The sequence below is a fragment of the Dermacentor andersoni genome, chromosome 3 (genome assembly GCF_023375885.2).
Source record: "Dermacentor andersoni chromosome 3, qqDerAnde1_hic_scaffold, whole genome shotgun sequence".
Lineage (NCBI taxonomy): Eukaryota > Metazoa > Arthropoda > Arachnida > Ixodida > Ixodidae > Dermacentor > Dermacentor andersoni.
The window spans coordinates 835,614-862,285 of NC_092816.1; the positions used below are offsets into that span (position 1 = coordinate 835,614).

The 26,672-nt window shown below is 45.6% G+C and overlaps 1 protein-coding gene across 1 annotated transcript in view; it reads right to left on the reverse strand.

Annotated features, from left to right (window-relative positions):
• LOC126520647 (acidic phospholipase A2 PA4-like) overlaps nt 1-19,468 on the reverse strand; it is a 198,934-nt gene extending 179,466 nt beyond the window's left edge. Inside the window, exon 1 of the mRNA XM_050169443.3 lies at nt 18,880-19,468. Coding sequence (XP_050025400.1) covers nt 18,880-19,424 — 545 coding nt within the window. The 5' untranslated portion in view covers nt 19,425-19,468. The remainder of the gene's footprint in view (nt 1-18,879) is intronic.
• Nucleotides 19,469-26,672: the final 7,204 nt, after the last annotated feature.

Sequence of the window (26,672 nt, forward strand, 5' to 3'; positions counted from 1 at the left end):
TAGCAAATATCGTTCTACTGACTCACCTTCACGTCTCTTAGCTTCCTCAGGCCTCAACACATTATCGACGAGAGCAAAACAAGGTCGACTAAAATTCCTGTTTCATACTCTGCATCGTCAGCATAAAATTGATATCCCCCACTACATTTCATATTCGCAATCTAGAATAACACGGCATCAACACGAGCATACGCTAACCGATTATTCCTTTTCTAATGATGCATACAGGTACTCATTCTTTCCTCGGGTAATCAGAGAATGGAATGAACTGAACTCGTCCTTAACAGCGACAAACTCTTTACTCCTGCTCGTTTCACTGCTGGAGCTCATCACAAGAGATTATTAACGACTTCTAATGTTTGTTCCCTATTCTCTTTGTGTTAAACTGACAGTACTTAGAAAAAAAAAATTGTATGCACTTGTTTGTTCTCAAATATTTCACGTTTATGCTTTATCTATGATGTGTGCCGGTTGTTCACATTATTCCGCGTTGTTTAGTGTTCTATTTGTATACCTTATCTACCTTATCTTTTGTATTTTGTTGAATATCGTTGCTTTTGAATTCTTTGTGTGTTTATGTATGGAAAAGAAAGTGTTCATGCCCGTCTGCTAGGCTCTCGGCTGAGAGCGGCAGTATTGTAAAATAAATAAATAATAAATAAATGCTGTTGACTTCGTGAATGTTGTCAGTATACAAGAGGTCCTCCTCTCCCCGGAAGTTCGGAATGGCCGGTGAACTCAATTCGCTGGCCACGAGGAACGCTGGTGGAACATGCAGTGTACTTGTGACGAGCCTCGCGTGACGAATTTCTGGATCCCGGGCCCTGGAGAGCGTGTGTAAAACAAACGAAACAACATAGCGCTGCACCACGCGCAAGCGCAGGCTCTTCACCCCTGACTCGCCAGGCTGTTGCTATGTCAAAATCAACCCTGGTGTTTTTCTTCCTTTTCCCAATTTTGATGAAGCAGTTCCAACCACCTTTCTAAAGAACTTTTTCCATATCTCCTCGAATGCCGACAAGGCCAGAGTGATATTGTCGTCGCAAAAGAAACGGGAGAAAGTTAAAGAAATAATGAAAATAACTTTTATAACTATACACAAGCTATGTTTTGAAACTTCAAGTATGACTTTCAACACATAATAACCCTTTCTACCTCGTTAGTCAAAGGAAGGAAGGTAATACGTCGGTTCACCGAAACCCCCCAACCGGCTCAAACCATCCCCGTTTCCATTTAACTTGGCCCTTTTGTAACGGGCGGTGCAGTTATATGCCTAGTGAATCAGACTCCATGTGAGCAAGCGGCCGTTATTAGGGGTATTAGATACGGACCCTTTTCGTGGCATCCTTCAAGTTCACCAGACCACATCGAATCGCCGTCGCACCCAATTAAGGTGCGCAGAAGCGCGTCTAACACGTTCCCGGACCTGTCAGACAAGTGGGCGACCCCAACCCGAGGCGTCGCACGTCCAGATAAGCTGGCGACCCCCACCTCGTTCGCCGCACGTCGAGCTATTGTCTCCACCCCCTGCTTGACTCTTCCCGAAAGTGAAACGGGAGCCTGGCACGCTTCCAGATAACCTTGGTCCCGAGCGAAGCTGTTTTGCGGCTCTGAAAGGTCGCTCGAAAACAACCCGTCTCCCTCACTGACCGCTTGCAAGCCCAGAGGCAACGTCGTGGCAAGTCACCCCTTGAACAGTGGAGCCCTTAGAGCGACACCATTGGCCGAATGAGACGGCACTTGCACGGGCGCCTACCATTGGAAGAAAATGATGATACCTGAGCGGGCTCGACGATTGGCCGAAAATGACGTGACCCCGAGACATCGAAGGGGTTAAAAGCGAGAGACAGGGAGCAGAGAGAAGCATTTCTTCATCCATTCATCTCGTTCGCGCTTCTTGCCACGGGCCGCACTGTCCGATTTGCTGCCAGCCATCAATGACTTTGACTGTTATTCACTTCATGTTTTTACTGTAAATAATGTAAATAAACCTTCTGTTTCAGCTCAAAATCCTCTTCAATGTCAGCCAACTCTCGTACTCAACGGCAATATCCAATAACTGGTGGACAGCGGTGGGATTGTCCTCGAGATCCACTAGGGTACATGTGTCTGAGTCAGGTCAGAGGACAGTGGTCGGTCTCGAAAGTGAATTTCGCTCCGTACAGATAATAAGATAATTTCTGGACCACCCAAACTAAGCAGGCGCATTCTTTTTCGGAAGCACTGTACGTTAATTTCTGCACGCAATTTCTGTACGTTCTTTCTGCACATTAATTTTCGGCTAGCATACAGTACCGTATGCTCCTCCGCGTCTTCGCCCACCTGGCTGAGGACGACTCTCAACGCTCTCTCACTAGTGTCGCACTGCACGATAAATTCCTCAGAATAATCGGGGCTCCGAAGCAGTAGTCCGGAGCTTAGAACATCTTTCAGGTGCTGAAATGCGCTTTCTTTGGCCTCATTCCGTCAAACTTTTTCGGTTTCTCCCTTTCGGAGGGTGTCTGTCAGGAGGCTTGCTACCTGTGAGAAATTTGGAACGTACCGCTGGTAATATCCCACGAGCCCCAGAAAGGCTCTGACATCCGTCTTAGTTCGCGGTTCAAGAAAGTTATTGATATGCCCTATCTTTAGTTCGGAGGGCCACCGCTTTCCTTGTCCTATGACATGCCCTAGGTAGACAACTTGGGAACACCCGAAGTTGCACTTTCCAGCCTTTACCGTAAGACCCGCGTCTCGGGGACGCACCAGCACCTTCCTTAAGTGTTCCATGTGATCGTTCCAGCTGTTAGAAAAGATCATCTAAGTAGGGGATCGCGTAATGTTGTAGGTCTTTCAACACAATATCCATCAGCTTGGAAAAGCTAAACGGTGCGTTCTTAAGCCCGAAACTTAGCATTAATGGTCAAAATGTACCAAGCGGGGAAGTGAATGCTGCGTAGCGACTTGAGCTTTCAGACATGGGCACTTACCAGTACCCCCTAAGTCGATTGTTGAAATGTACTGGCCTCCGCCCACCCGTTCAACTCGTTCTTCTATGTTAGGTATAGGGTAAAATTGGTCTGTTGTAACCGCATTCAATTTCCTATAGTCCCCTCATGGATGTGGCTCTTTCCCGCTCGCCTCTACAAGAATCATCGGGGAAGTTGTATCACTGTCTGCTGGCTCAACGATTCCCAACTCAAGCATTCGTTTGATCTCTGCTTCCATTATTTCTCGCTGACGAGGTGAGACCCGGTACGGTTTGGATTGGGCGGGCTCGTCTGATGTAAACCTAATCTTATGAGTTTTGCGCGTCGTTCTCCCCGGCCGGCTACTGAAGCATTGGCGAAATTCCTCAAAGAGTTTCCGGAGGTCGCTTACTTGATCGGCCTCGACAGCCAGTCGGATTACAGACAGATTTAAATTGTCGGCTATGGAGCGTTCCGCATCTGTCACTGTCCCTAAAACTGGAAGTTCGACCACTCCTTCTTCAGACGCGTTTACCACCATGTTCACGACCTCTTCCCTTCCACAGTAATGTTTCATTAAATTGCAGTGGTAAATTATTCCTTTATTCCTTTTTCCATGAACTTCTAGGGTGTAGTTAGTCTCCAGTATGTTCTGGTTAACCTTTACGGGCCCGTCCCACTGTACCTCATGTTTGTTTTTTCGTGAAGACCTTAGGATAATGACCCCGTCGCCTACCTTAAATGTTCGCCTGCGCGCGTTTCTGTCACAGTACGCCTTTGCGGTTTCCTGGGCCTCTTTCAAGTTTTTTTCAACCAGTTGTTGCGAGACACTTAAGCGATCCAGCAATCGTAAAACGTAACTCACCACCGTCTGGCTTTCACCTGTTCCTTCCCACATTCCTCTTAACATTCTGAGGGGGGAACAGATCGTCCGACCGTACACCAGCTCGGAAGGAGTGAACCCCGTTGCCTTATGTGGGACCGTTCTCAACGCGAACAGGGTTGCGGGTAAACAGTCCTCCCAGTCTGCTTTGTGTCCATGGCACAATGCACGTAACACTCTCTGAAGCACCGAGTGCATCTTCTCAACGCTGTTTGATTGTGGATGTTTACAGAGAGCTGTGTATCAGCTGCACACCACACTTTTCTAGGGACGTCGTGGTTAAAGCACTTGTAAATACCGTCCCCTGGTCAACCTGAATCTCTGCAGGAAAACCAATTCGCGCAAACGCGGACAACAGGGCGTCGACTGTCTCGGTGGAGCTCAGTTGCTTCAAAGGAATCGCTTCATGAAACTTTGTTACGGGACAGAGCATGGTCAAAAGATACTTGCACCCTGATTGGCTCGACGTCAAAGGCCCGACTGTGTCAATCACCAGCCGACACAATGGCTCCGTGATTAAGGGAACCAACTTGAAAGGTGCCTTGCATTTTTCTCCCGGCTTCCCAACTCGCTGACACGAGTCACAGGACCTTACATAATTTTCCACATCCCTAAAGCATCCTGGCCAGTAATATTCTAAAAGAGACCGCCGTGGTTGCTTAGTGGCTATGGTGGGGGGCTGCTAAGCACGAGGTCGCAGGATCGAATCCCGGCCACGGCGGCCCCATTTCGATGGGGGCGCAATGCGAAAACACCCGTGTACTTAGATTTAGGTGCACGTTAAAGAACCCCAGGTAGTCAAAATTTCCGGAGTCCCCCACTACGGCGGGCCTCATAATCAGAAAGTGGTTTTGGCACGTAAAACCCCATAATTTATTCTAAAAGAGCCTCTCCTTCTTTTTGTTGATTCCTAGATGGCCCGACCAGCCATTTCCATGACACAAAGTCAGGAGATCCACCCGATACCTCTCCGGAACGATTAACTGATCGAGGATACGGCCCCTACGATCTCCGTAGTGTCTATACAGCAGTCCTCCCTTTTCGTGGATGGTAACGCTGCGCCTGGTTATGCCCTCTTTCGCGTTGTAGCGTAAACGTGTCAGAGTCTGGCCCCTCTGTTGCTCCGCGCTGAGCGACTCCCCGTCCACCTGGAGAAGCCTGTCAAAACCCCCAGAGGCAGGTGAAAGTACAGAGCTGCTCTCCATCATTGTTCCTTTCCTGAGATTTTTCATTGACTCGGCCCTCTCGGTAGCTCTTACCTGCGTCTGTTTTTTGTCGTGGATATACCTTCTCGGATTATCCCTTCCATTTGAACGCTCGTCGTCGGTGGTGAATTTTCGTTGTATCCCGTACTCATCAGCTAGCCGAACCGTCTTATCTACCGCGTCTACGGCAGCTCTATCCTGCATCGAAAACCTCACTGACTGTGGAATGCTGCGGTAGAATTGTTCGAGACAAATACACTCTATAATTTTGTCTCTACGTTCGTAGACTTCGGCACCCTTAAGCCACTCAACAATTTTTTTTTTCAAACCGTACGCAAATTATGAGTAGCCCTCGTCACTCTTTTTGCTCGCTTCTCTGAATCGCTGTCTAAATGCTTGAGGGCAAATTCGGTACCTCCTCAACAGCGTTACCTTTACTTTCCCGTAGTCTTCCGCGTCATTCGCCGTTAATCTTGCGACTACGTTCGCTGCCTCACAAGGCAACAAAGTCACCAACCGCTGTGACCAGGTGCCCTGAGCGAAATTACACCTTTCAAAACTTCTCTCGAAATGAACCAAGAATAAGGCAATGTCCTCTCCAACATTGTGCGATTTTATCCACTGGTCTATCCGACATGGCTCGACCTCGCTTGATCCGCTACGGTTGTCCCCTTCACTGCCGGCCGCTGGACGCGATTTCTGAAGTTCAACCTGTAGCTCTGCCATCTCTTTCTCATGCTTTTCCCGTTCTCGCTTACGCTCACTCACGTTCTTGACGCTCACGCTCCCGTGTTTCTTGTATCACCTTCCAAGCAATCTTAACGCTTTCATCATCATTGCCATTATCTTGAATTGCTTTTTGGATAGCTGGCTTTTTCATGTTTTCGCCCGCCTCAACTCCCAACTCATCGCACAATAACAAGTCTGACCTCATCAACCTTCTAAGGTCCATGCCTGCTACCCCCACTGGTGGTTAGAACTGGTTTCGTTAAATAATTTGTGCAAACACAAAATAGGCAACAAATTCCCGATTCCTAAAACCATCAAAATAAACACGCAAAATTTGAAGTCTGGCGAATCAAAAGGAAAAAACCACGCGCTCACTCACGGATGCCGCACCATGCCATCCGGTTCCTCAGCACTCCCTGGGTCGAAGGCTCTTTCTACGCTGTTTCCAGTTCCTCAGGACTTCTTTGGACGAAGGTTCATCCGAGTGCTGCCACCAGTTATTAGATCTTGCCGTTGAGTGCGCGAGTTTGTCGACGTTGAGGAGGATTTTGCGAGCTGAAGGTTTATTTACAATATTTACAGTAATAACACAAAGTAATGAACAGTCATGAAGTCATCGACGGCTGGCAGCAAATCGGACGCTGCGGCCCATGGCAAGAAGAACGAAAAAACTCTTCTCTCTGTCTCTCGCTTTTAACCCCTTCGGTCTCTCGGGGTCACGTCATTTTCGGCCAATCGTCGAGCAAGCTCAGGTGCCATCCTTTTCCTCCAATGGTAGGCGCCCGTGCAAGTGCCGTCACATTCGGCCAATGGGGACGCTCAAAGGGCTCGATTGGCCCAGGGTTGACTTGCCTCCGGCGTCGCCTCCTCGCCTGCAAGCGCTCAGCTGGAGGAGACGGGGTGTTCTCTAACGACCTTCCAGAGCCGCAAAACAGCTTTGCTCGGGACCAAGATCAACTACCTGGAACTGTGCCAGCCTCCTGTTGCAATTTCGGGAAGAGTCAAGCAGGGGGGGAGACAATAGCTCGACGTGCGGCGCATCAGGTGGGGGTCGCCGACCTGTATGACAGGTCCGATAACGTGGTAGACGCACCCCGGCGCATCATAATTTTAATGCGACGGCGATTGGATGTGGTCGGGGAACTTGAGTGATGCCAGGAAAAGGGCCCGTATCCCACAATATCCACTCGATATGACCACCAACGCAAAGTGAAAGAGTACCGTGCAAGGACATGTATGTGTTACAATTCTTCTTTTGTGATGACTATTAGAGATTCGAACCAGCTGCAAGAGACGCAAGTGTGCTGTATAAAGGATGAAGTGTTTTATTCCAGTTTGTTACCCCCCTGCGGTAACACATTTTTTTGGTAATGTGGGGCACTCACTGAGTAAAGAAAAAGAAAACTGCCTTACATATTCTATATCATACTAAAGTTCTATCACTAAGGTTGCTCATACCTTGTCTGGCATTCTTTACAAAGTTGTTCCTCTGAATTTTCAGAATGACAGTCCTCAAATAAATGACACAACAAAACACCGACAGAAGATGCCTTTTATCCTAAATCTTCTCAGACTTAAATATTAAAAACGCGAAACAATAATTGAAGATCGGCCCACGCAAAAGGCCGCGTTTCTACCACAAAGCTCGCCTTTGTGCATAGCGTTCGCCGCCAGCATTTCCGGGTAGACATTACGGTTACATAAGCTGCGGTTGTCCAAAAGCGTGAGAAGCAGTCAGGTATCTTTGAATGATATCGCGTTTCACTCTTAAAGGCGGAGTTCAAGCGTCTTCCAAATTTTTTGACCGACGAGTGGCCTTACGTTGTCAAATAGCTTGGGCCACTAATTATGCGCTCGTCGTCATGATGCCGTAGTTGTAGTGGTCGTCGCACCGCAGTCATTCCAGCTTCGTCATCTGACCCTCGTCAGGCCATCGTCGTCATAGATTCATCGTGCATATTTTGTCACACCTTTGTCGTGATGCCATCGTATTCATTCCATGTTCGCTACTCCAGCTTAGTCATTCCATTGCCGCAACACTGTAGTCGCCGCACAGTCATCGTTGCGCCATAATTTCTTGTCATCATCCAATCGTCCTCGTACCCTTGTAATGCCATAGTTGTCTTTGCATCGTAGTCGTGCAGCCGTAGTTATTTATTTATTTACAGATACTGCCAGCCCTTACACAGGGCTATTGCAGGAGTGGAATAGAAATCTGTAATAGTTAGCATTCTGGAAAACAATACCATCAGATATTTTGCATTCAAATGTAACAAGTGAAGGGACAGATTAATAGCACCAAATAACAAATAAGTAAATTGTTAACAAAGAGACGCACCAAGTCGCATATAGGCGAAAAAAAGAACTTCTATTAGCAATAACAAATCAGTATGTCAGCTATGTGTTTTATGAATGAGTCAGCTGATGAGGATGAGACGGCTTTTTCAGAAACACAATTCCATCACTGATAGTTCATGGGGAGAAGGTATAATTAAAACTGTCAGTGCGAACGGCTGGAGTACAAATCAACATGGAATGGTGGTGCCCAGAGGTTTCACTGCGAAGAATTTCAAAATAGTCCGCATATTTTATAAGAACACGGTGATGAATAATAAGATATAGATATTTCAACCTTTTGTATTTAGTCCTATACTGTAATGTAGGCAGGTCTGCAAGTACAGACAGTTGAGAAGGGGAGTCCGACCACAGGTATTTATTGAATATAAATATGACTGCTAGACGCTGGATTTTTTCGATTTTTGATATGTTTGTAGCAGAGAAATGATTCCAAATACCCTTTGCATAATAAATTATCGGCCTAATTAGTGTTTTATTTACGCTAAACATTTTGTCTCTTGTGTCGCGAAGGGCAAATTACGCCTGAGACACCAGAGCGACTTGCTGGCCTTAGAACACAGAATCTATGTGATCGTTTCGGCGAAGATCTTTTGAGAAAATCAAGTCGAGGTGCTTATGCTGTTCAAGTTTGGCTGATTGCCCGGATGATTTCGCTTTGTTCTCGTAGCTTGTCTGGTGCTTTTTCGTACGTATCCTCAGCCTGGGCACCACGCATCGCGTCGTGGTTGTTTAGGTGAATCAGCTATGGACAAACCAGCGCCTGTTCTACGCCCAATGAAAGCCCAGTGCTTTCTCTTCAATGCACCGGTGTCAACGCCGGTTCACGCCATCATCGACTCCATCGAAGAAGTCATAGGTGCCGCAGGCTTGCAGTATCTGCAACATCCCGGCGGCAACAAGTTCTTGGCAGCTGTCCACTTCGCGGCTCAGGCGGCCAAGATGGTGGCAAAAGGCTCTCTGCTGCTCGCCAACAAGGTCGTAACGCTGGAACGCATGGGCACTCCAGTGGTTTATGTGACGGTCTATCGTCTTCCGCCTTCTGTCAGTGACGACGCCCTGATTGCTGCACTTGCACTGTATGGGAAGTGCCGAGGCATTAGGACGTTGTTTTCAAGGATAGGACGAACATCGGCAATGGCAGCCGACTGGTCAAGCTCGAGATGGTAAAACCTCCACCGAACTTCATCATGGTGACTGGCTTTCGAGTAATGCTGGAATACAAAGGAATGGAGAGGGTGTGCTTCAAGTGCGTAGCAGAAGGTCATTTTGGGGCCCCTTGCACATCAGCTCGATGCGCCCGATGCGCCATTCTCGGCCATACGACTGCGACGTCCAACGCGCCATGCAAGCGTTGCCATGGCGAGCACGCCACTGTTGACTGTATGCTGCCACGTTCGTATGCTGCTGCAGTGACAATAGTTACGCCTGCCCAACCACCTCTGGGAGAGAATACATATGAAGAGACAGCGGAGATCACCACGAAAAGAAAGTACCCCAGAGGCGCCAACACCAGAGCCCCCCGATGCAAGCGACGCTGCGGCTTCTCCATCTACTGACGAAGACAGCAACGAGACGCTACCTGCCACATTGGTGTCGTCTGCCACGGAAGACGACGAGGAGACTATGTTAGACGCCCAGTCTGCGCTATCACAGCGGTAACGGCATCTTACATCTGCTACAACGCTAGCGAGGACGCAGATGGACGCCATCGCGGCATCCCTGAAGTCTCGGCTAGTCCGTTGAGGAAGACGGCGGTTGTCAAGACAACGACAGCGCTTGCGAGTGGTACTACTACAGCCATATTTCTTTCTCTATAGCCGCGTTTACATGAATGCGACAACTGGCGCATCGCATCACATCAATTTTCTAGCGCATCGCATCTATGTAAGCGGGCCTAATGCGCTAGGAAATCGCGTCACATTAATGCGCCAGACCGAGGTGGATTCAGACGAGTAAGTCGACTTTCGCAATGCATGTAAACGCGATCGCATCGTATTAGGAATTCTGGGAATGGTACAGCGGTGAATGAGAGACGCACGCGCTCGCAAACAGCGTCTGAAGAAGAACAAGAGAACACTGTTTTCAGTGAGCTCCACGTCATGAGAACCAACGGCGACACCCTCCAAGAAATGCAAGAAAATGCCAACAGATCCCACTACTATGGACATTGTCTCCGATTCGGAGACGTACTAACGATGGTGCCTCACACTGCTTCTGCTGCCCGTAAGGGCTGCTTTTTCTCTGCTACCCGCTACGAAGCTCAGGCAGCGTTGGCGGAACGATGTTTGGCGCAGACATCGCGTTCCCGTCCCTGTGCGAGCCTCTGCAACCTCGGTATTTTAAGAATCAGCTTGCTTCCCGCTAACTTGTATGAAGAACACGAGCAGTGCCTGTTTCGCATTAGCTGCTGTGATACTCCTATGTCATTGCTTACTTTGCCGTGTTCTGGCTCTTGCACTGATGTAAGACACCGATTCAGTTCGCAACTAGTCTGTGGTAAGCCATTTGCCTTAGTCTATTCCTGTACGCAACTAACTCACCATGTATTTGCACATAATGGCACTTGACGCACAAGGATTTTGTTGCAGAGATAATCAGAGAGAAGCAATTCATCTCGCCCGCGAGAAGAAAGTCGACCTTTTCTTTCTTCAGGAGTGTAATTTGAGAAGCAAGCAGGAAGTTAAAAGTTTTTGTGATGAATTTTCTGTAAAAGCTTATTTTTCATATAGCCCCGGGAGATGTCGCGGTTTAGGAGTGGTGGTTTTTCGTAGGGTGCTTCTACACGGAAGTCACCACCTGTTTGATTTGGAAGGTCGTGTAATAGCTTTTAATTTTTTTTTTTCTGGGGCGAGAGGAAAGTTCTGGCATTGAATGTCTATGGACCCGCCGTACGTTCAGACCGCAATGACTTCTTTGCGAGACTCTCCCCTTTTTTGTTAGACAACCACCCATTCTTTATCGTTGGCGATTTTAACTGTGTGCTCGACCCCATGCGCGACTCACGAGGGCCAAGACAAAACGCTTCCAATGCGCATGCAGCTGAATTATCTCGTATAGTGAAAGAATACAATTTATCGAATGCCTGGGCCCATATGCATGGTCGACGTTTTGGCGCCACATGGCAGCAAAGACAATCGCAATGTCGTCTAGATCGAATTTATTTTCTCCCTGAATTAACAACGTAAATTGTCCAGTGCAGCATCCTCGACCTCCCCGCGGACGCCGGGCACATTTCATATCACCGAGCTGTCACTGTCGTGTTGAACCTCGAAGGAAGGCCAGGTGAATGCACTGATATGTGGAAACTAGACATTGCTTCTTTGCGTGACCGGACGACCCTAACTGAACTAAAAGCGTCAGTAGCTACAACAGTATGCGATTATGAATGCAATATCGAAGTGTGGGATACTTTAAAGGAAAGGTGGAGGTCAGCATGCATAGCAGCTATCGGGAAACGAAAAAGAAAAGAGACTGAACAGCTTTGTGGGTGCCTGAGAAGGATAAGAATAGTAGGAGACGGTGGCTCCCAAACACAGTTAATGCGCGAATACCTAGACCATCAGCGTGAACGATACCATAGACTTATGAGCTGGTAGTCTCGCACCTCTGCAAAGGCATGGATGACGAACAGGCCAATTTCTGATCCTGAGCTACTGCGGCTGGCTCGTACGTCCAGCAGGAGGCAAAATGGCAGCTCTCTTATTGAAAAGGTTCTAATAGAAGATGGCACAGAGAGTGGTGCGAGGCCGAAAAATTTTTTGGAACTGGTGCTTAGACGCATTTTCGTCGGAAAGGATTTACCATGCACAACCAGCACATTTACCAGCAGTCTTCTAGAACTCCGAGTTTAAATTACCTAAATCGGATGATTCCAAACTCTACTATTCTACCATCCATTAAAGCAAGTGACCTGTGGAACTTGATTAACGCAATTCCACTCAACAAACCGGCAGGTTATGACCGAATAATTTTTTTGACATAAAAATTCTTACAGCGCAAACAGATGCAACCACAAAGTATCAAGGACGGGACACAAGCGCTGTGTCCCGTCCTTGATACTTTGTCGTTGCATGTGTTTGCGCTGTAACAATTTTTATGTTAAGTATGCACCAACTCGCCCAGAAAGAAATTTTAATGAAGTTTTTATGACCGAATAAGAGTGCGAGATATAAAGCGCAATTTCTATCATCTGCAAAACGTACTCTTGTTTATCTTAAACGGATGTTTCGAAACAGGTATAATCCCGCAGGGTTTAAAGACCTCAGTAATTAGACCAATTTATAAGAAAGGTAGTAAATCAGATAAAAATAACTATAAACCAAGTGCAATAATGAACGTGTTAGCGCATGTAATGGAGCAATTTATTTACACTTGCAAGTCCCACCCAATACGGTTTTAGACGTAGGTTAAGTACAGTCGATCTGATTGAAGAATGTAACGATTGTATATGCAAAAATATTGATCAAAATAATATTGTGTTTGGCCTTTTCTTAGATCTGATAAGAGCTTTTGAAACCATAGAACACAACATCATGATGTGCAAACTAGAAAGTATTGGTTTCTGAGGTCCTTATTCGAAATTCTTTACCAGTTATTTTTCAAACCTTATGCATGTAGTTTCTATAAAAAATACATATAGTGATTTTACATCAGCTAGATATGGTGTGCCTCAAGGATACGTCCTGGGACCTCATTTATTTAACATTTACGTAAATGACATTGCCAACATACAACTGAATGCTGCAATATTTCAATATGCTGATGACACTGCACTACTTATATCACATGAATCGTATTCTGAAGCCGTAAAACTACTTCAAGAAGACGCTACACGTCTGATTGATTGGTTAAATGCTAATCAAATATATTTAAACAAAAGCAAAACCACCATGATATGTTTCAGAAATCCTCATAAGACTGTTAGCCTAGACCTGTCCATTCAGTTGCATGGTTCTCAGTGTTTAAAATGCTCTTGCCTGTCTCTACCGCTATCCTCTTCTGTTAAGTACCTTGGTCTTCATTTTGACGACCGTATGTCGTGGGATGTCCACATTTACTACATAATGAAGCGTTTACGAACGGAAGCAGCTCAGTTATACACACTTAAATTTAACACGCCTGTTAAGTTGCGAAGGTTAGTTTTTAAGGCTCTAGGCCAGCGTGTGCACAGATGTGGTATTTCAGTTTTTGGTTCCTGCTCACAAACGAAAGTAGATCGAGTGGATAAGCTATTGCATAGGATAGCTGCGAGCATACTGTATGGTACCGCTTATGATTGTTCAGACAATTACGTAAGAAGTAATATTGCAGGTGTAGAGTCCTTTTCGGATCTCTTTGTACAAGTGATACTCCTTCGTAATATTTTCTCGAATCGCCACAAAATAATACAGAGTAAACCCAAAACGCTAAGAAAAACATGCCTTTATCAGTTACCGCGATTATATACGAACTATGGTAAAAGGTGTCGAGAATATTACGTTCCCTTTTATTTTAACCAGTTGCCGAAAGAAGTAATTCAACAGCATTCCCCAAAAGAAGCCAAACAACAAATTAAAGCATGGTTACTTCATCCTCAAAATACTTGGCAGCTATTGTGTGCTTATGTTTTTTTAAACAGTTCCTATCATTATTTGCACCATTGTCTTGTAAACAAAAAGATTGTGATCCTTTTTTATATTTGTATTTCTTTACGTTTTCCCAAAGAAATAGAGGGAGATGTTATTTTTCAAATGAGTTTTTTTCTCGCGCTACTGACATAGTAAAATATTCCTGTTCAGTGTTCTCTTCAAGCTGTTGCGATATGTAACATATACGTCGTACTTCTTTTTCTAGCAGCGAGCTAGCACCTCATTAAAAATTAAATTATGGGGTTTTACGTGCCAAAACCACTTTCTGATTATGAGGCACGCCGTAGTGGGGGACTCCAGAAATTTCGACCACCTGGGATTCTTTAACGTGCACCTAAATCTAAGTACACGGGTGTTTCGCATTTCGCCCCCATCGAAATGCGGCCGCCGTGGCCGGGATTCGATCCCGCGACCTCGTGCTCAGCAGCCTAACACCATAGCCACTGAGCAACCACGGCGGGTTAGCACCTCATGTCTGCCGTGACCCGGCCACAAGCGACTTGCGCTTATGCGGGCACGATATGTGTAATAAGTTGTGAGCTGCTGAAAGATGTATGTATGTAAAAAAAAAACTTTGTTTGCGTGAAGAAATTTCCGATTTTTGCGGCAACCTACCTCAAGTGGAAGATACAGAAGGCCAGAATTTATTGCCTCCAAGAAATCTGCAAGAAGCTTTTGATGTTATATGATCTATGAACAGCGGATCAACATCCGGTCCAGATGGCTTACCAGACGAATTTTACCGTTCTTGATGGAAGGAAGTAGGTACTGCCTTAGTATCGCTCATTAACGGCATTTTTGCACGGGAAGGTATCCTAACTCATTTAATCGGGGCCGCGTGATGCTCTTGCCAAAGCCAGACTTCAACCTTGTAGAACCCTCATCCTGGAGGTCTATAACACTGCTCTACACAGATTATAAGATATTGACGACCCTTCTTGTAAATCGCATGAAGGTATTATTGCCGAAAACAGTCAGTGTACATCAAACATGTTCCGTGCCTGGTCGGAGTATATTTTCGTCCCTCAACTTAACACGTGATATCATACAATACACAACAGCGCGTGAAGCTTCAGGAGTATTAGTAAGCTTGGACCAAGCCAAAGCGTTCGACCGCTTAGAACACCAGTACTTATTTGAGGTTTTACGATGCTATAACTTCCCTGCAGAGTTTGTAGACATCCTGCGGATGTTGTGTGTGACAAGGGGAGTGCGGCAGGGCTGTCCTTTGTACCCATATTGTTTGTGCTTGCGACTGACCCGTTGTTAAGGCGTTTTAGCGAAAGCCCGCTCGTCTTCCTATGCCGGGAACAGGGTACATAGAAGTATCAGCGTATGCGGATGACATCGTTTTATTTTTACGGGATGGGGACAGTCTTGTAAAAGTATTTCGCATTTATAATTAATATCCTTCAATGTCAGGGGGCGAAATATGAGGAAATGTGAAGCATTAAATTTAGGTTGCGCTGACATAACACTATCAGGGGACATTAAATAGACCGATCATATGCAAATACTAGGCATCAAATTTTGTACAAGTGGTGTTTCACCTCACACGTGGCGAGACATTGTCAGCTTTATTAAAAAGCAGTCGGAAGCAGTGACTGCGTCGCCACTACCGCTGGCAGAAAGGGCTTTCTTTCTTAAGAACGTACTATGCAGTAAACAGTGGTTTGCTGCTAGGATAGCTCTCCCGCTGTCACCAACAGTACGCGTAGTAAACTCACTTATTTTGTCGTAGTTCTCGCTAAACAAGTCGCAATACGTAATGCAGCAATTTCTGCGTCTGCCAAAATCCAGTAGAGGATGGAGCTTGCAGTGCATAGTTACATTTGGTAGGCTGTTGTCCACTAAGAGTACATGTGATCTACTTAATGATGATGAGTGCCCAGGTAGGCCACTGCTCCTTTATTGGCTGGGCCATTAGCGTCGAACGCTTATGCCGCAGAGTACACGCAACTTGCTTCCGACAGCGGGAACGCCAGCACCGCAGTATGCGGCGGCTGCGCGCTTGCAAAGCCAGCTTGTACAACTAAGAATGACAAAGTGGCGTGCGACACCTGTTTCCAGGCTTTGTGAAATGTGTGAGACAGCTAGTACCTTCATCGACAGCTACTACACAAACATGGGCAGCCGTGCTTTCACATGATTTGCCCTCTCAAGTGAAGGATTTTCTTTGGCAATATCAGTGGGGCATTCTACTTGCAAGAGACGGGCTTGAACGCTGGCTTATGGTAGCGAATGTTAAATGCATGCATTGCGCGCAAACAGAGACCAATGCGCATGTAGTAAAGGAGTGCGTTATAGCACGCACTTTCTGGAAGCTAGTTGCAATGATGTTTGGAATATCCATCGTGCGGCCACCACAGCGCCAAAATCGGTTTGCGAGTCCCGTTTACTACAGCCTTAGCTATGTTTTGTGGTGCTTCCGTGACATTGCAGAACGATCTCGGCAGTCAAATAGAGCAATGTACCCGAGAATGCGAAAACTATGGGTGATAGTACGGGGTCATCTGGAAGAACAGTTGTCCAAACTCGGTAAAGCCGAGTTTCTTCACTGCTGGTCTACGTGGCACCTAAGCGTCTTCCGAGGCAAGTCTTTCTATAGCCAGAATAATGCTCAATTCTGTTTGCGTGAGTTGAGACTTTGCATTTGTATGAGCCCCGGATGTCTTTCATAAATTCGAGGCTGACAATAATGCTTTTGCGTGGACGCTGTAATGATGTTTTGTTGTTGTTGTTGTTGTTGTTGTTGTTGTTGTTGTGTGGCAATGCCAGTGTGAAGCAGGCACCATTTATTATTTCATTTGCTAATCTGTTTTATTTACATCTAGTATGATGTGTTACATGTGATATACGTTATATTGTACTTCACGTTCATACCACAGTTGTAAGCGTGCCAACGGGTGAATAAATTTCCTTGTCAACTCTAATAAATCCTAATTATCAATGTAGGAAGTGTAGTTTAATTGATTTTTCTTTCGAGAGACTGTCAAAACTACTGTTTTTAGTGGATTTAGCTCCGTTTGCCGTTCATCATATCATTTCTTTATCTTCTGCAAATTTCCATGCAATTCTTCCTGGTCAGTTACTGTTTCTACTTTATTGTATATAACGCAGTCATCTGCAAAGAGCCTGATGGAAAGTATATATCATTCGGGAGGTCGTTAATAAATAAAAGAAAGGGGGCCCAGAACGCTACCTTGGGGTGCTCCTGACTTAACAGATGAAACTCGAGATTTCTTGTCTCTAATCTCAACATATTACTCGCGAGAATGAAAATAAAATGAGAACTAATTTTAATGGTAGCACAAATAAAGATTAACTCAATTTATCATAGCAATTTTCGGGGCGACACTTTATCCAATGCTCTGAGAAATCTATGAAGATTATACCTCTCTGTCCGCGAAAGTTAATGGTTTCCGAAAGATCGTGTACTTACTCGATGAGCTGAGCTGTAGTAGACAAGCCTTTTGGAAAGCCGTGTATGCATGATCAGATAATAAATTGTGCTCATTTATATAACTTATAAGATGTTTCGAGACAATATATTCAATCAGCTTCGATCAAATATTAGTAATCGAGACAGGGCAATAATTTGCTAAATTGTCTGGATTGCGGCTTTTCAGGATAGGAATCACTCAAGATCGCTTACAAACCTTGGGGAAAGAACCGCTACGAAACGAAGCGAAATATCTGAAAATAAAGCAAAATATCTTGAATTCCATCCGGCGAACCGGCACAGAAACTCATTTGGGATCCCGTGGGGTCCGGGGCCTTTCTTTATGTTCAAATTTAAGAAGAGGATGAGCACACCTCGTTCGGAAATTTCGACGTCTGTAATAGGTAGCCTGTCACATGGAGTCTCAATTCTCGGTATAATACCAGTGGTCGTTTCATCATCTAACTTGGTCAACCCATTCTCGCCATAAAGTCGTCGTCACACGGTCGTTGTATCACCTGATAAAGACCGTTGCCGTCGCACCGCCTTCGTCGTTCCATCGAGGTCATGCTGCCGTCCTTTAATCGGGATGCCGTTTTCGTGACATCTCCGTTGTTTCATCGCTTCAGATTCGTCATCTGGTCGCCGTCATGCAGGCGCGGCATTCTATGCCAGTGCGTCCGTCGTCGTCGTTTCGCAATTGTCGCCACGTCATCGTCGCTATGCCGCCTTCGTTGTTCCATCGATGTCGTTCCTTCTCCGGTATTCCATCATCGTCGTCGTCATGCAAACAATCCGCTTAGACTTCAGCGCTTGGAAATACACTTGTATATTTTCACTTAGGCGCACTTTAAATAATCCTAGGTGGTCAAAGTTAATCGGCAGTCCCGCATTACGGCGTACCTCGTAATCCTATTGTTGTCTTGGCGCGAAAAAAAACCAAAATCATTTTCCCTTTTTTTCGTCTCTCCCTCTGACTTAACGTTAGCGCTTCTTCCTCCTCTTACACAAGCGTTACAGTTACACCTGCCCATTATGCTACATTGCTGGGCAGAAGACGTTCGTCGACATTTTCCCCCATAAGTTCTAGTTAATTCAGGGATATATCGACGGAACCTGACCCTACCTGGTAGGAAACTTGTACGAGCATTGGCATCTCAAGTGCCGTGAATTTGTCGTTCGCATGAATATAAAACAAAATCATGAATCGACGCGTCTCATTCCATAAGCACCAAAAAAGCGCTGTGCCTTTCTCACTTTCTGTCGTGCTGTTCTTGTGATTTCATGTTACAATGTGTTGTAATGTGACTAATGAAATTGGTGTTCTTCAAGGTCAGCTTTGGGCTAATCAGAGCTATAGCATAAATATCAGCGCGCCCGCCAAGTTTGTAGATTTTCCCAGGCCGCACTTCATGCAGTAATCAAGACGACAGTGCGACTTGGAAAGCCAAGCGGCTTCTAGCGATGACGAAGCCACTTGGACTAGTACGGTCACTTTAGGCGCAGCATCGGAGGTGGGCGAAACCAAGCGCACGAATGCTGCCTGCCGTGGGTCATGTAATTAAGATTGTCGCACTGAAGTTTGGCTATCCAGTGATAAAGGAAGAATGAAAGATGGCGGCAGAGAAGACACGCCTGGAGAACGCTCAATATGCACAAAGGTGCCTCGGTGTGTGTGTGCACTGACCTCTCGTCGCATTCACAGTGACTGAGCGTGTGCAGCCTGTAGTTGAACAAGTGGAACCTCCTCTGGAACGCCTCGATGGTGAAGGGGCAGTGGTCGTGCTCGCGGCAGCAGCGGTCGGCCCGCGAGTTGGCTCCGAGCTCGTTTATCCTGCGCGCCGAACTTCCCGAGCCACACCAGTTGGTTCCCGGGTACAGGAACAGATCCCGGCGGCGCCTCCTCCGCTGCAGCCTGCCACAGGCGCGCCTCATGCGATGCCACTCGAGCGACCGCAGCTGGTGCAGCCGGTAGTCGCACGGCGGGCCGGTGGCGTTGCTCCCGCGGCACCGCAAGTGGGCGGCCACCTCGTCGAGGAAGCGCCCCAGCTCCCGGGCGTCGCCGCGCTCGCACTCGGCGACGCGGCCGTCGCGGAGCACGGCCCGCAGCACGCGGCGGCCGTCCGACGCCCTCCGGAGCAGCGCCGACTGCTCCGGCCACCAGCTGTCCAGCACCGTCACCGAGTGCGCGGCCGCCGCCAGGGCGGCGAGCAGCAGCAGAAGCCGTCTCATGAACCGCAGCCTGCGGGGTCCCGAGCGCGCATGGCCGGATGGAGGAGCCGATCCCGTTTATCCCCGCGGAGGGGAGAGGGGCCCCTCTCTCGGGCGCCCTCTCCTCCGGCTGGGGAACTCTCGATCCTCAACTTCGGCACGGCGCTGTTCTGCGTCTGATGCAGCCAGACAATCGTGTGAAACACCATTCGATTGCAAAAACACTCTTGTGCCGCGGTGGTATAATTCGCTCCAGAGACGCACTACGGCGTCTCTCACGTAGACTTACGTGACTGCGTAAGTAGCTTTGCGACGTTAAGCCACATAATTTACACCACGTGTTGCTTCCGATGATACTTCACAAATACGTCAAGGGGTTCGAAAGTCCGCCGTAGGAACTTCTCCTTAAACAATTTATACGCAGGTCATAAGGAACACAGATTAATTATCTTCAGTAGGGCGTTGCATATTCCCGTTTGTTTTCAAAATTATGTGCTATTTTTCTTTATTCTTTTACACTGTCATAGATTCGTAACTTTCTTTCTTTCCGCCGACAGTTTACAACAGTTAGCAATTTTACTTCATCACTGTGACGCAACTTCAGGTGTACCTCACGGCAGCGTTCTTGGCCCTTTATTGTTTCTCATATACTTTAACGACCTGGCCGCTAATATATCTTCTCGTCTACGACTCTTTGCTGATACCTGCATCATTTACCGCTCCATTAATTCCATGGATGATCATCTCGCCCTCCAAAGTGACCTTAACCTAATTTCCAGTTGGTGTAATAAATGGCAAATGACACTTCACTCGAATAATTGCATGGTCATCTCTTTCAGAAGCAAGTGTACCAATTCCAACTTCTCATATCTCATAGATAGCACGGTATTGTCTCAGGCATCATCATACAAGTATTTAGGTGTTCATCTCACGCATAATCTTTCATGGGCCACGCATGTCAACACCATTTGTGCGAAATCTTCAAGGGCGCTGGGGTATCTGCACCGGAACCTGCGGAATTTCCCTAACAATGTTCGAAAGCTAGCCTATGTAACACTTGTGCGGCCACAGCTACAATATGCAGCATCCGTATGGTCCCCAAATCAAAACTACTTCATAAACTTGCTAGAATCCATACAAAATAGAGCCGCTCGCTTCATTACACGTAACTACAGTCCTCTTTCGAGCGTAACACAGATAAAACTTGATATCTCTCTTGAGCCATTACATATTCGTCGTTCAATCGCTGTTTTATGCTTATTCCATAAATATCGCCACTGCACCAGGCCATCTGCGTTACCTCTAGAAGCGCCGTCACGCATTCCAGCCGTTTACATAATCAGTACAGCATCAAGCGCATGTATGGGAGAACACGAGCCTTCAACTCATCAGCCCTCCCACGTGTCGTCGTTCTTTGGAATGATCTTCCCGATAATATTGCATCCATACGCAACCGTCAATCATTCCATTATCAGCTGCGCGAATACTTTCAAGTGAGATCGTGACGGTAAACCTTCTCCTGTGTAAAATAGCGCACTTCTTGGCTATTGTGTTTTTGTAAACCCCTGCTTTATTTTTTTCTTGAGTCATGTGTCACACATTTGTGCTGTATTTATATACTTCAATTATGTTGTGTACTTTGCTCTCATGTTTGTAGCTGCTTTTTAGTACCAGCCCTGTGCAATGCTTTCCCTTTCCCCCCCTTTTTTTTTTGACCTGTATAGTTTGCATTTTTTATAATGTCCTTGTTCGTCCCCCTTAATCAATGGCCTCTGGGACCTGTAAGGTATTGTAAATAAATAAATGAAGAAATGAATATATTATATCCCAGTATACGTGATTCCTCATAAAAGTAAGCCTGATATAAGATGTTGCAGCACATGTTTTTCTGAAACTTCTAAAGCGAAGTAGAAACCTTGCTCTTGTTCTCTAAATAGCTTCAGTACTTCGATGACAGCTCTGCGAAAGTTACCGTTTACCCATGAAAAACAAATAATCAACCACGTATACGAAAATTTTAAGGGCAGGCCCACTCACGTTTTCATTAATTTGCTGGTCAACGTAACTTAAAAAATTATTACTGAGCACTGGTGCAACACACGAAGCTATGCAGATGCCAGCATTCTGGACAAATATTTTGGCTTCCCACCAGACCTAAATTGACGTCAAATAGAAATCAAGAAACTCCATAAAACTTGCAACCAGAATGTTACACCTTTCAGCAAATTCCAGCTAATCTGTTTGATCATGTATGCAGTCCTTAACAAACTGCAGGAGACGCACCTGCGGCAAAGAATAGTATAGATCTACATCTATGCTAAAGCCTGTGCGTTTCCCCAGATTGTGCTCCTGCAAGAAGTGTACAACACTCGGAGAGCTGGGAGCAAGGAATCGAGCCTTGATTATCAGCCTGTCAAGGTGTGTCTGCAGAAATCCTGAAAGAACACGAAGCCATGATTTATATTCCGACACAACGGTTCTGAAATGGATTCCCTAGCTTTTGTGTTTTGCACTGAAGAAGACGCATAAAAGCAGACCTTTTTCCACCTTAATATCATTTGAGACCGTTGTCAAACCAAATTGATTCAACTTCCCGACAGCTCAACTATTTATGTTAGCTAAATTCGCATAAATTTCAATAAAATTTCTGTCAGTGGCTGGCACACCCTCCTCCAGAAAAGTGCCTTCCAACATGACAACAAAATGCCCTTCTTTGTCTCCAAGAAACCTTCAAGTTTCTGTCCCATACGTTAGCACAGGCAGAATGCAATGATTCTATGCTTGATTGTACACAATGATATATATACATATATATCCTTTGTATTCAGCATCCAGGGAACACGAGAAGGCATGCAGACACCACTGAGCAATTTCTGACTAAAGGAATTAATTTTTGAACTTATACATCTTGTTTTTGCTGTACATGTCCCTCACCTCCATCCAGATTCCGAACATTTATATCTAAAAAGCTTGTCTGTCACCACATGCAGGGTCTGTCCTGAAAATAATGTCAATTAATTTATTGTAACGCGACCGTACGTCGGAGCGCAGTCTAACCGGTTGAAATTGGTAGTGGCGGAACAAAGCTAAGCAGCGCGCCGTCATTCAGTGTGCTCCGAGCATCGGAGAGTGTTGGACAGGCCTGTCTGTGAGAGTTGTTTTTATTCTTGTGCAAGTGAATATGCAGCGCTTATTAGAACAAATATTTGCGATCAAATTTTGCATGAAACTTGGCAAGACCGCTGCGGAAATTTTCAAATCAAATCAAATATATTTATTTTGCAGGCAGAATACAAATATTTTCTCCGGGAGGCAAGGACTAAAGGCGAGAAAGCTTGACGAGGTCTTGGCCCGCTGATCAACAAGACAGTCTGCAGCAGTTGATACGACTCAATATACACTTAATCAAGTACAATACGTCTGGTTCTCTACATGGGATCACATACGTATTTGTTTATACATGTGCATTCCAACACGCTCTACAATACATTATACATTTAAAAAAGATACATTGAAATGGAAAAAATTCATCTCAATATATACAAACATAATTCGACAACATTTATGGATCGACTATGAGGTTAGTAGTGAGAAGGAATAATTCATAATTGCGTTTGAGTTTCTTGGCTTGTAATGTAAGGTCAATATTCGATTCATGGAGGTTTATTAATTGCACTACCTTATATTCAATGGCCTGTTTGCCACAGTTCGTGCGTATTTTTTTTTAGTTTTTCTGCTAGAGCTTCTGAACCCATATTTCGTGGATACAGTGCCTGGGAAGGCATCCTGTAATTTGTGTTTAAATATGTGTTGCATCAACTTTAGATTATATACTTTTTTGTGGATAGGATGTCATGTTTAAGAAAAAGTGGTTCAGTGGCTAGGCCCTTGGCATGATCTTTATATTTTTCTAGGATTGGAAGCACGCGTTTTTGCAGAATTATTAACCTATCGTTATTGGTTTTAGTTATTCTTCCCCACACCAGCATTCCGTATAGTAGTTTCGAGTAAAATAATGTATAGTAGAGTGATTTAGTTAACTACGAAGGGCGTAGGGAAGCGATTCTACTGAGACATCCTCCAGAGCGAGCTGTTATTAAGTTATATAAGAAAGTGTTATTATGCTCAAGACTGCCTACAAAGAATGTGCCCTGTTAGATCGGCAAGTGTTTCGGTGGCACAGGGCCTTTTTGGAAGGCTGGAAAGAGGTCGACGACAAGGACCGCGCCGGACGGCCATCCATGACCACCACGGCTGACATTTCGGCTGGCGGTTCGTTTAATGGCCGACATGTTAAACATTCCGAAAACTCAAGTTCATGAAATCGTTACAAACGACATCGGTATGCGGAAGGTGTGCACAGAAATGCTTCCAGAAGTGCTCACCGAAAACCAAAAGTCACACAGCGTTGAAATGTGCCAAGAAAACCTTGACATGGGCAAACGTGATCGAAAATTTTTGGACGTCATTACAGGCGACGAGACTTGGGTACTTTAATGACCCGGAGACCAAAAGGCAATTATCGGACTGGCACACGCACTCGTCCCCTCACCAGAAGAAAGCCAGGATGAGCAAATCAAAGATCAAGATCATGCTCATGATTTCTTTATATCTACGGACTGGTTCATCACGAGTTTGTAGAACCTGGAACCACTGTGAACTCCAAATTTTATGTGGAAGTCCTCAAAAGCTGAAACGCAGGGCTCAACGCATCCGGCCGGACATCGCAGACAGCTGAAAGTTGCACCACGATAAGGGGCCGGCCCACAGTGCATTCATCGTCACCGACTACCTGGTTAAAGCAGGAGTGCCAACGACCCCCCAGCCCACGCACAGTCTGACTTGGCTCCCCCTCACTTTTTTCTGTTTGCACGCCTCAAAACATCCCTGAAAGGCGAGCATTTTGGGACAGTGGACGGGATCAAAGCAGCTTGCACCGCAGCATTAAATGCATTCCGGAGGAGGAGTACCGCAACGCATTCGAGAGCTGGAAGTCTCGCTGGAGCCGAGGTATCGACGATATAGGAGAGTATTTTGAAGATTTTTAAACACTTTTAGTAATGATAAATTCAATATATGATTTTCAATGGCCTTACTGACATTACTTTCAGGACAGACCCTGCACATGTACCTTGAAGGTATGTACGTGGAAAGCATTTCCAACCTCTGCTTGCTTTTCTGGCATGGAATAAAACGGCCTTTTGTCTCTAAACCACTTACTTTTAAACTATTCCATTTGGTTCATTTTTCTAACTTCTGCAGAGTTGCATTCACATCCCCCAAAGTTAACCGTATCCGTTTTCTTTCTTGCTTCCCAAAATATGCCATCCTGTCATGCTAATTTGGAAGGCCTTTTGTTAGCAATGGGTATTGTATTTCAAGATTATCAGTGCAATGTTGCACGAAGAAAACTACTCTTGGAGTAAATTATTGTTCAGCTTGATATGATGCTGCCGCATGGTTTTAATTTAACTCTGCAAGAGGTTGGTCTTGCCGTCTTACCTAGAGTGCATTTCATGGGTATCATTCTCTATTGACATTAGTTTATGAGGCTCACAGATATGTATCTGTTTCAAAAATAACACCCGACATGGTCTCTTAATTTTGTGCAACATACACTAGATTTAACCAGATAAAAGTTTTGTGTTTATCTCTTTGACCAGTCTGCTCAGTGGTAGGAGGTCAAGACCACAATTGGGAATGGCTGGCCAAGGTCTGCGGTGTCTGTCCCACGTTACGCATATGACAAGATTTAATCGTGGCAAGAAGACATGCCAGACATCATGTGATCTTTCTAATTATTATGCACAGAGGTATATGCATGATAATATCCTTAATGCTATGAAGAGTACATCCAGCAAGCAGGCTATGTGCTTATGCCTTTTTGTTGACTATGGCAACAAAATCGAAGATCCTTTGAAGCAGGCTCACTAGCTGTCTGATGCACAAAATGAAGAACACTGTCTTTTCTAAATTTATTATCAACAAGAAAGCCCCTCTGGAAGCAATCTTTACATACACAGCAGCACACCAAAACCTATAAATGGGGGGGAAACGCGAACTGAGCTAACAATAAAAGAAACCAGACACCCAACAAGTGTTTGATATTGCTGAAGTATGCACATTCAACCTGAATTAGAGAGATAGACGGTCGACTCATGCACTCCTCTGCATGCATCTTGATATGTTAAGGGTCAGCTATTTTTTGTGTATCATAATTATCCCCATGTTCGTGAAATCTGGCGCACAACCCCAGGAACGACGATGGCTTGACAGGTGGCTTACCTTTCGATAAGTTCTATAAGGAGGATGCATCAATCTTCCAGCCAACGTACACATTACCACGTAAAAGCAGCAGCTTATAAACAGCACAACACAATACAACACCAATTATATATATCCCACGTGTTAATTATTAAACTTACAACATTAAAGTACAGCAGAATTGGTGCTAAGGCTGGTGCACAATAAAATAATGTACTTTAAACAATCATAATTAAGGTAGGAGCTTCGAATATGATTGAATATACTTGGAACTGCTTTGATCATTCAAAAGTCAGGACTTTCTTTTTGGCATCACCCACTCCAATTCCTTTCCTTTTTCTTTCAATTGAAGCATCGCCAAGGTTTGTGCCATACGCTTCGACCAAGATTGTTCCTTGTTCGCGCCTTTTAAAAGCGCCCGGCCATGACCATAAAACAAGAAAATCGACACAGTAACGCAGTGGTCCCAGTCCACTTCTTCACATACTTCTCCGCAATACATTACATACGCTTCACCGCATAACATAACTGTATTGCGGCAAAGCTAATTTTATGAAACTGACATAATGTAACGGATCTTTTGTAATTCTGCCGCTCGCACGAGCGTAAGCTCGCAAATAACACAGACTTGACTTGCTGCTGGTTGATTTTCTAGGTAACATTTAGAGACGTCCACGTTGTTCACACAAAAACCGGTGAAGTTTCTCGCGCTCGTACGCGCTTCTAAAGGCAGCGTGACCACCTATAATTAAGGCACTGTCATAAGCGGCGACGAAATCCACACAAGGTACATCAACTTCCACAAAGCTACTGGGCAGCGCCATCAATCACTGGCACAGGCGCCACCCAGGAACTGGCAAACGCTGCGACGACATCCACACAAACCACGTCACATTCCACAAAGCTATTGGGCAACACGGTCAGTCACGGGCACAGGTGAAGTCCGCTATACACTACATGGGCAGAATTACTACAGCCACACTCGATCACTTCGCCAGAAGCTCT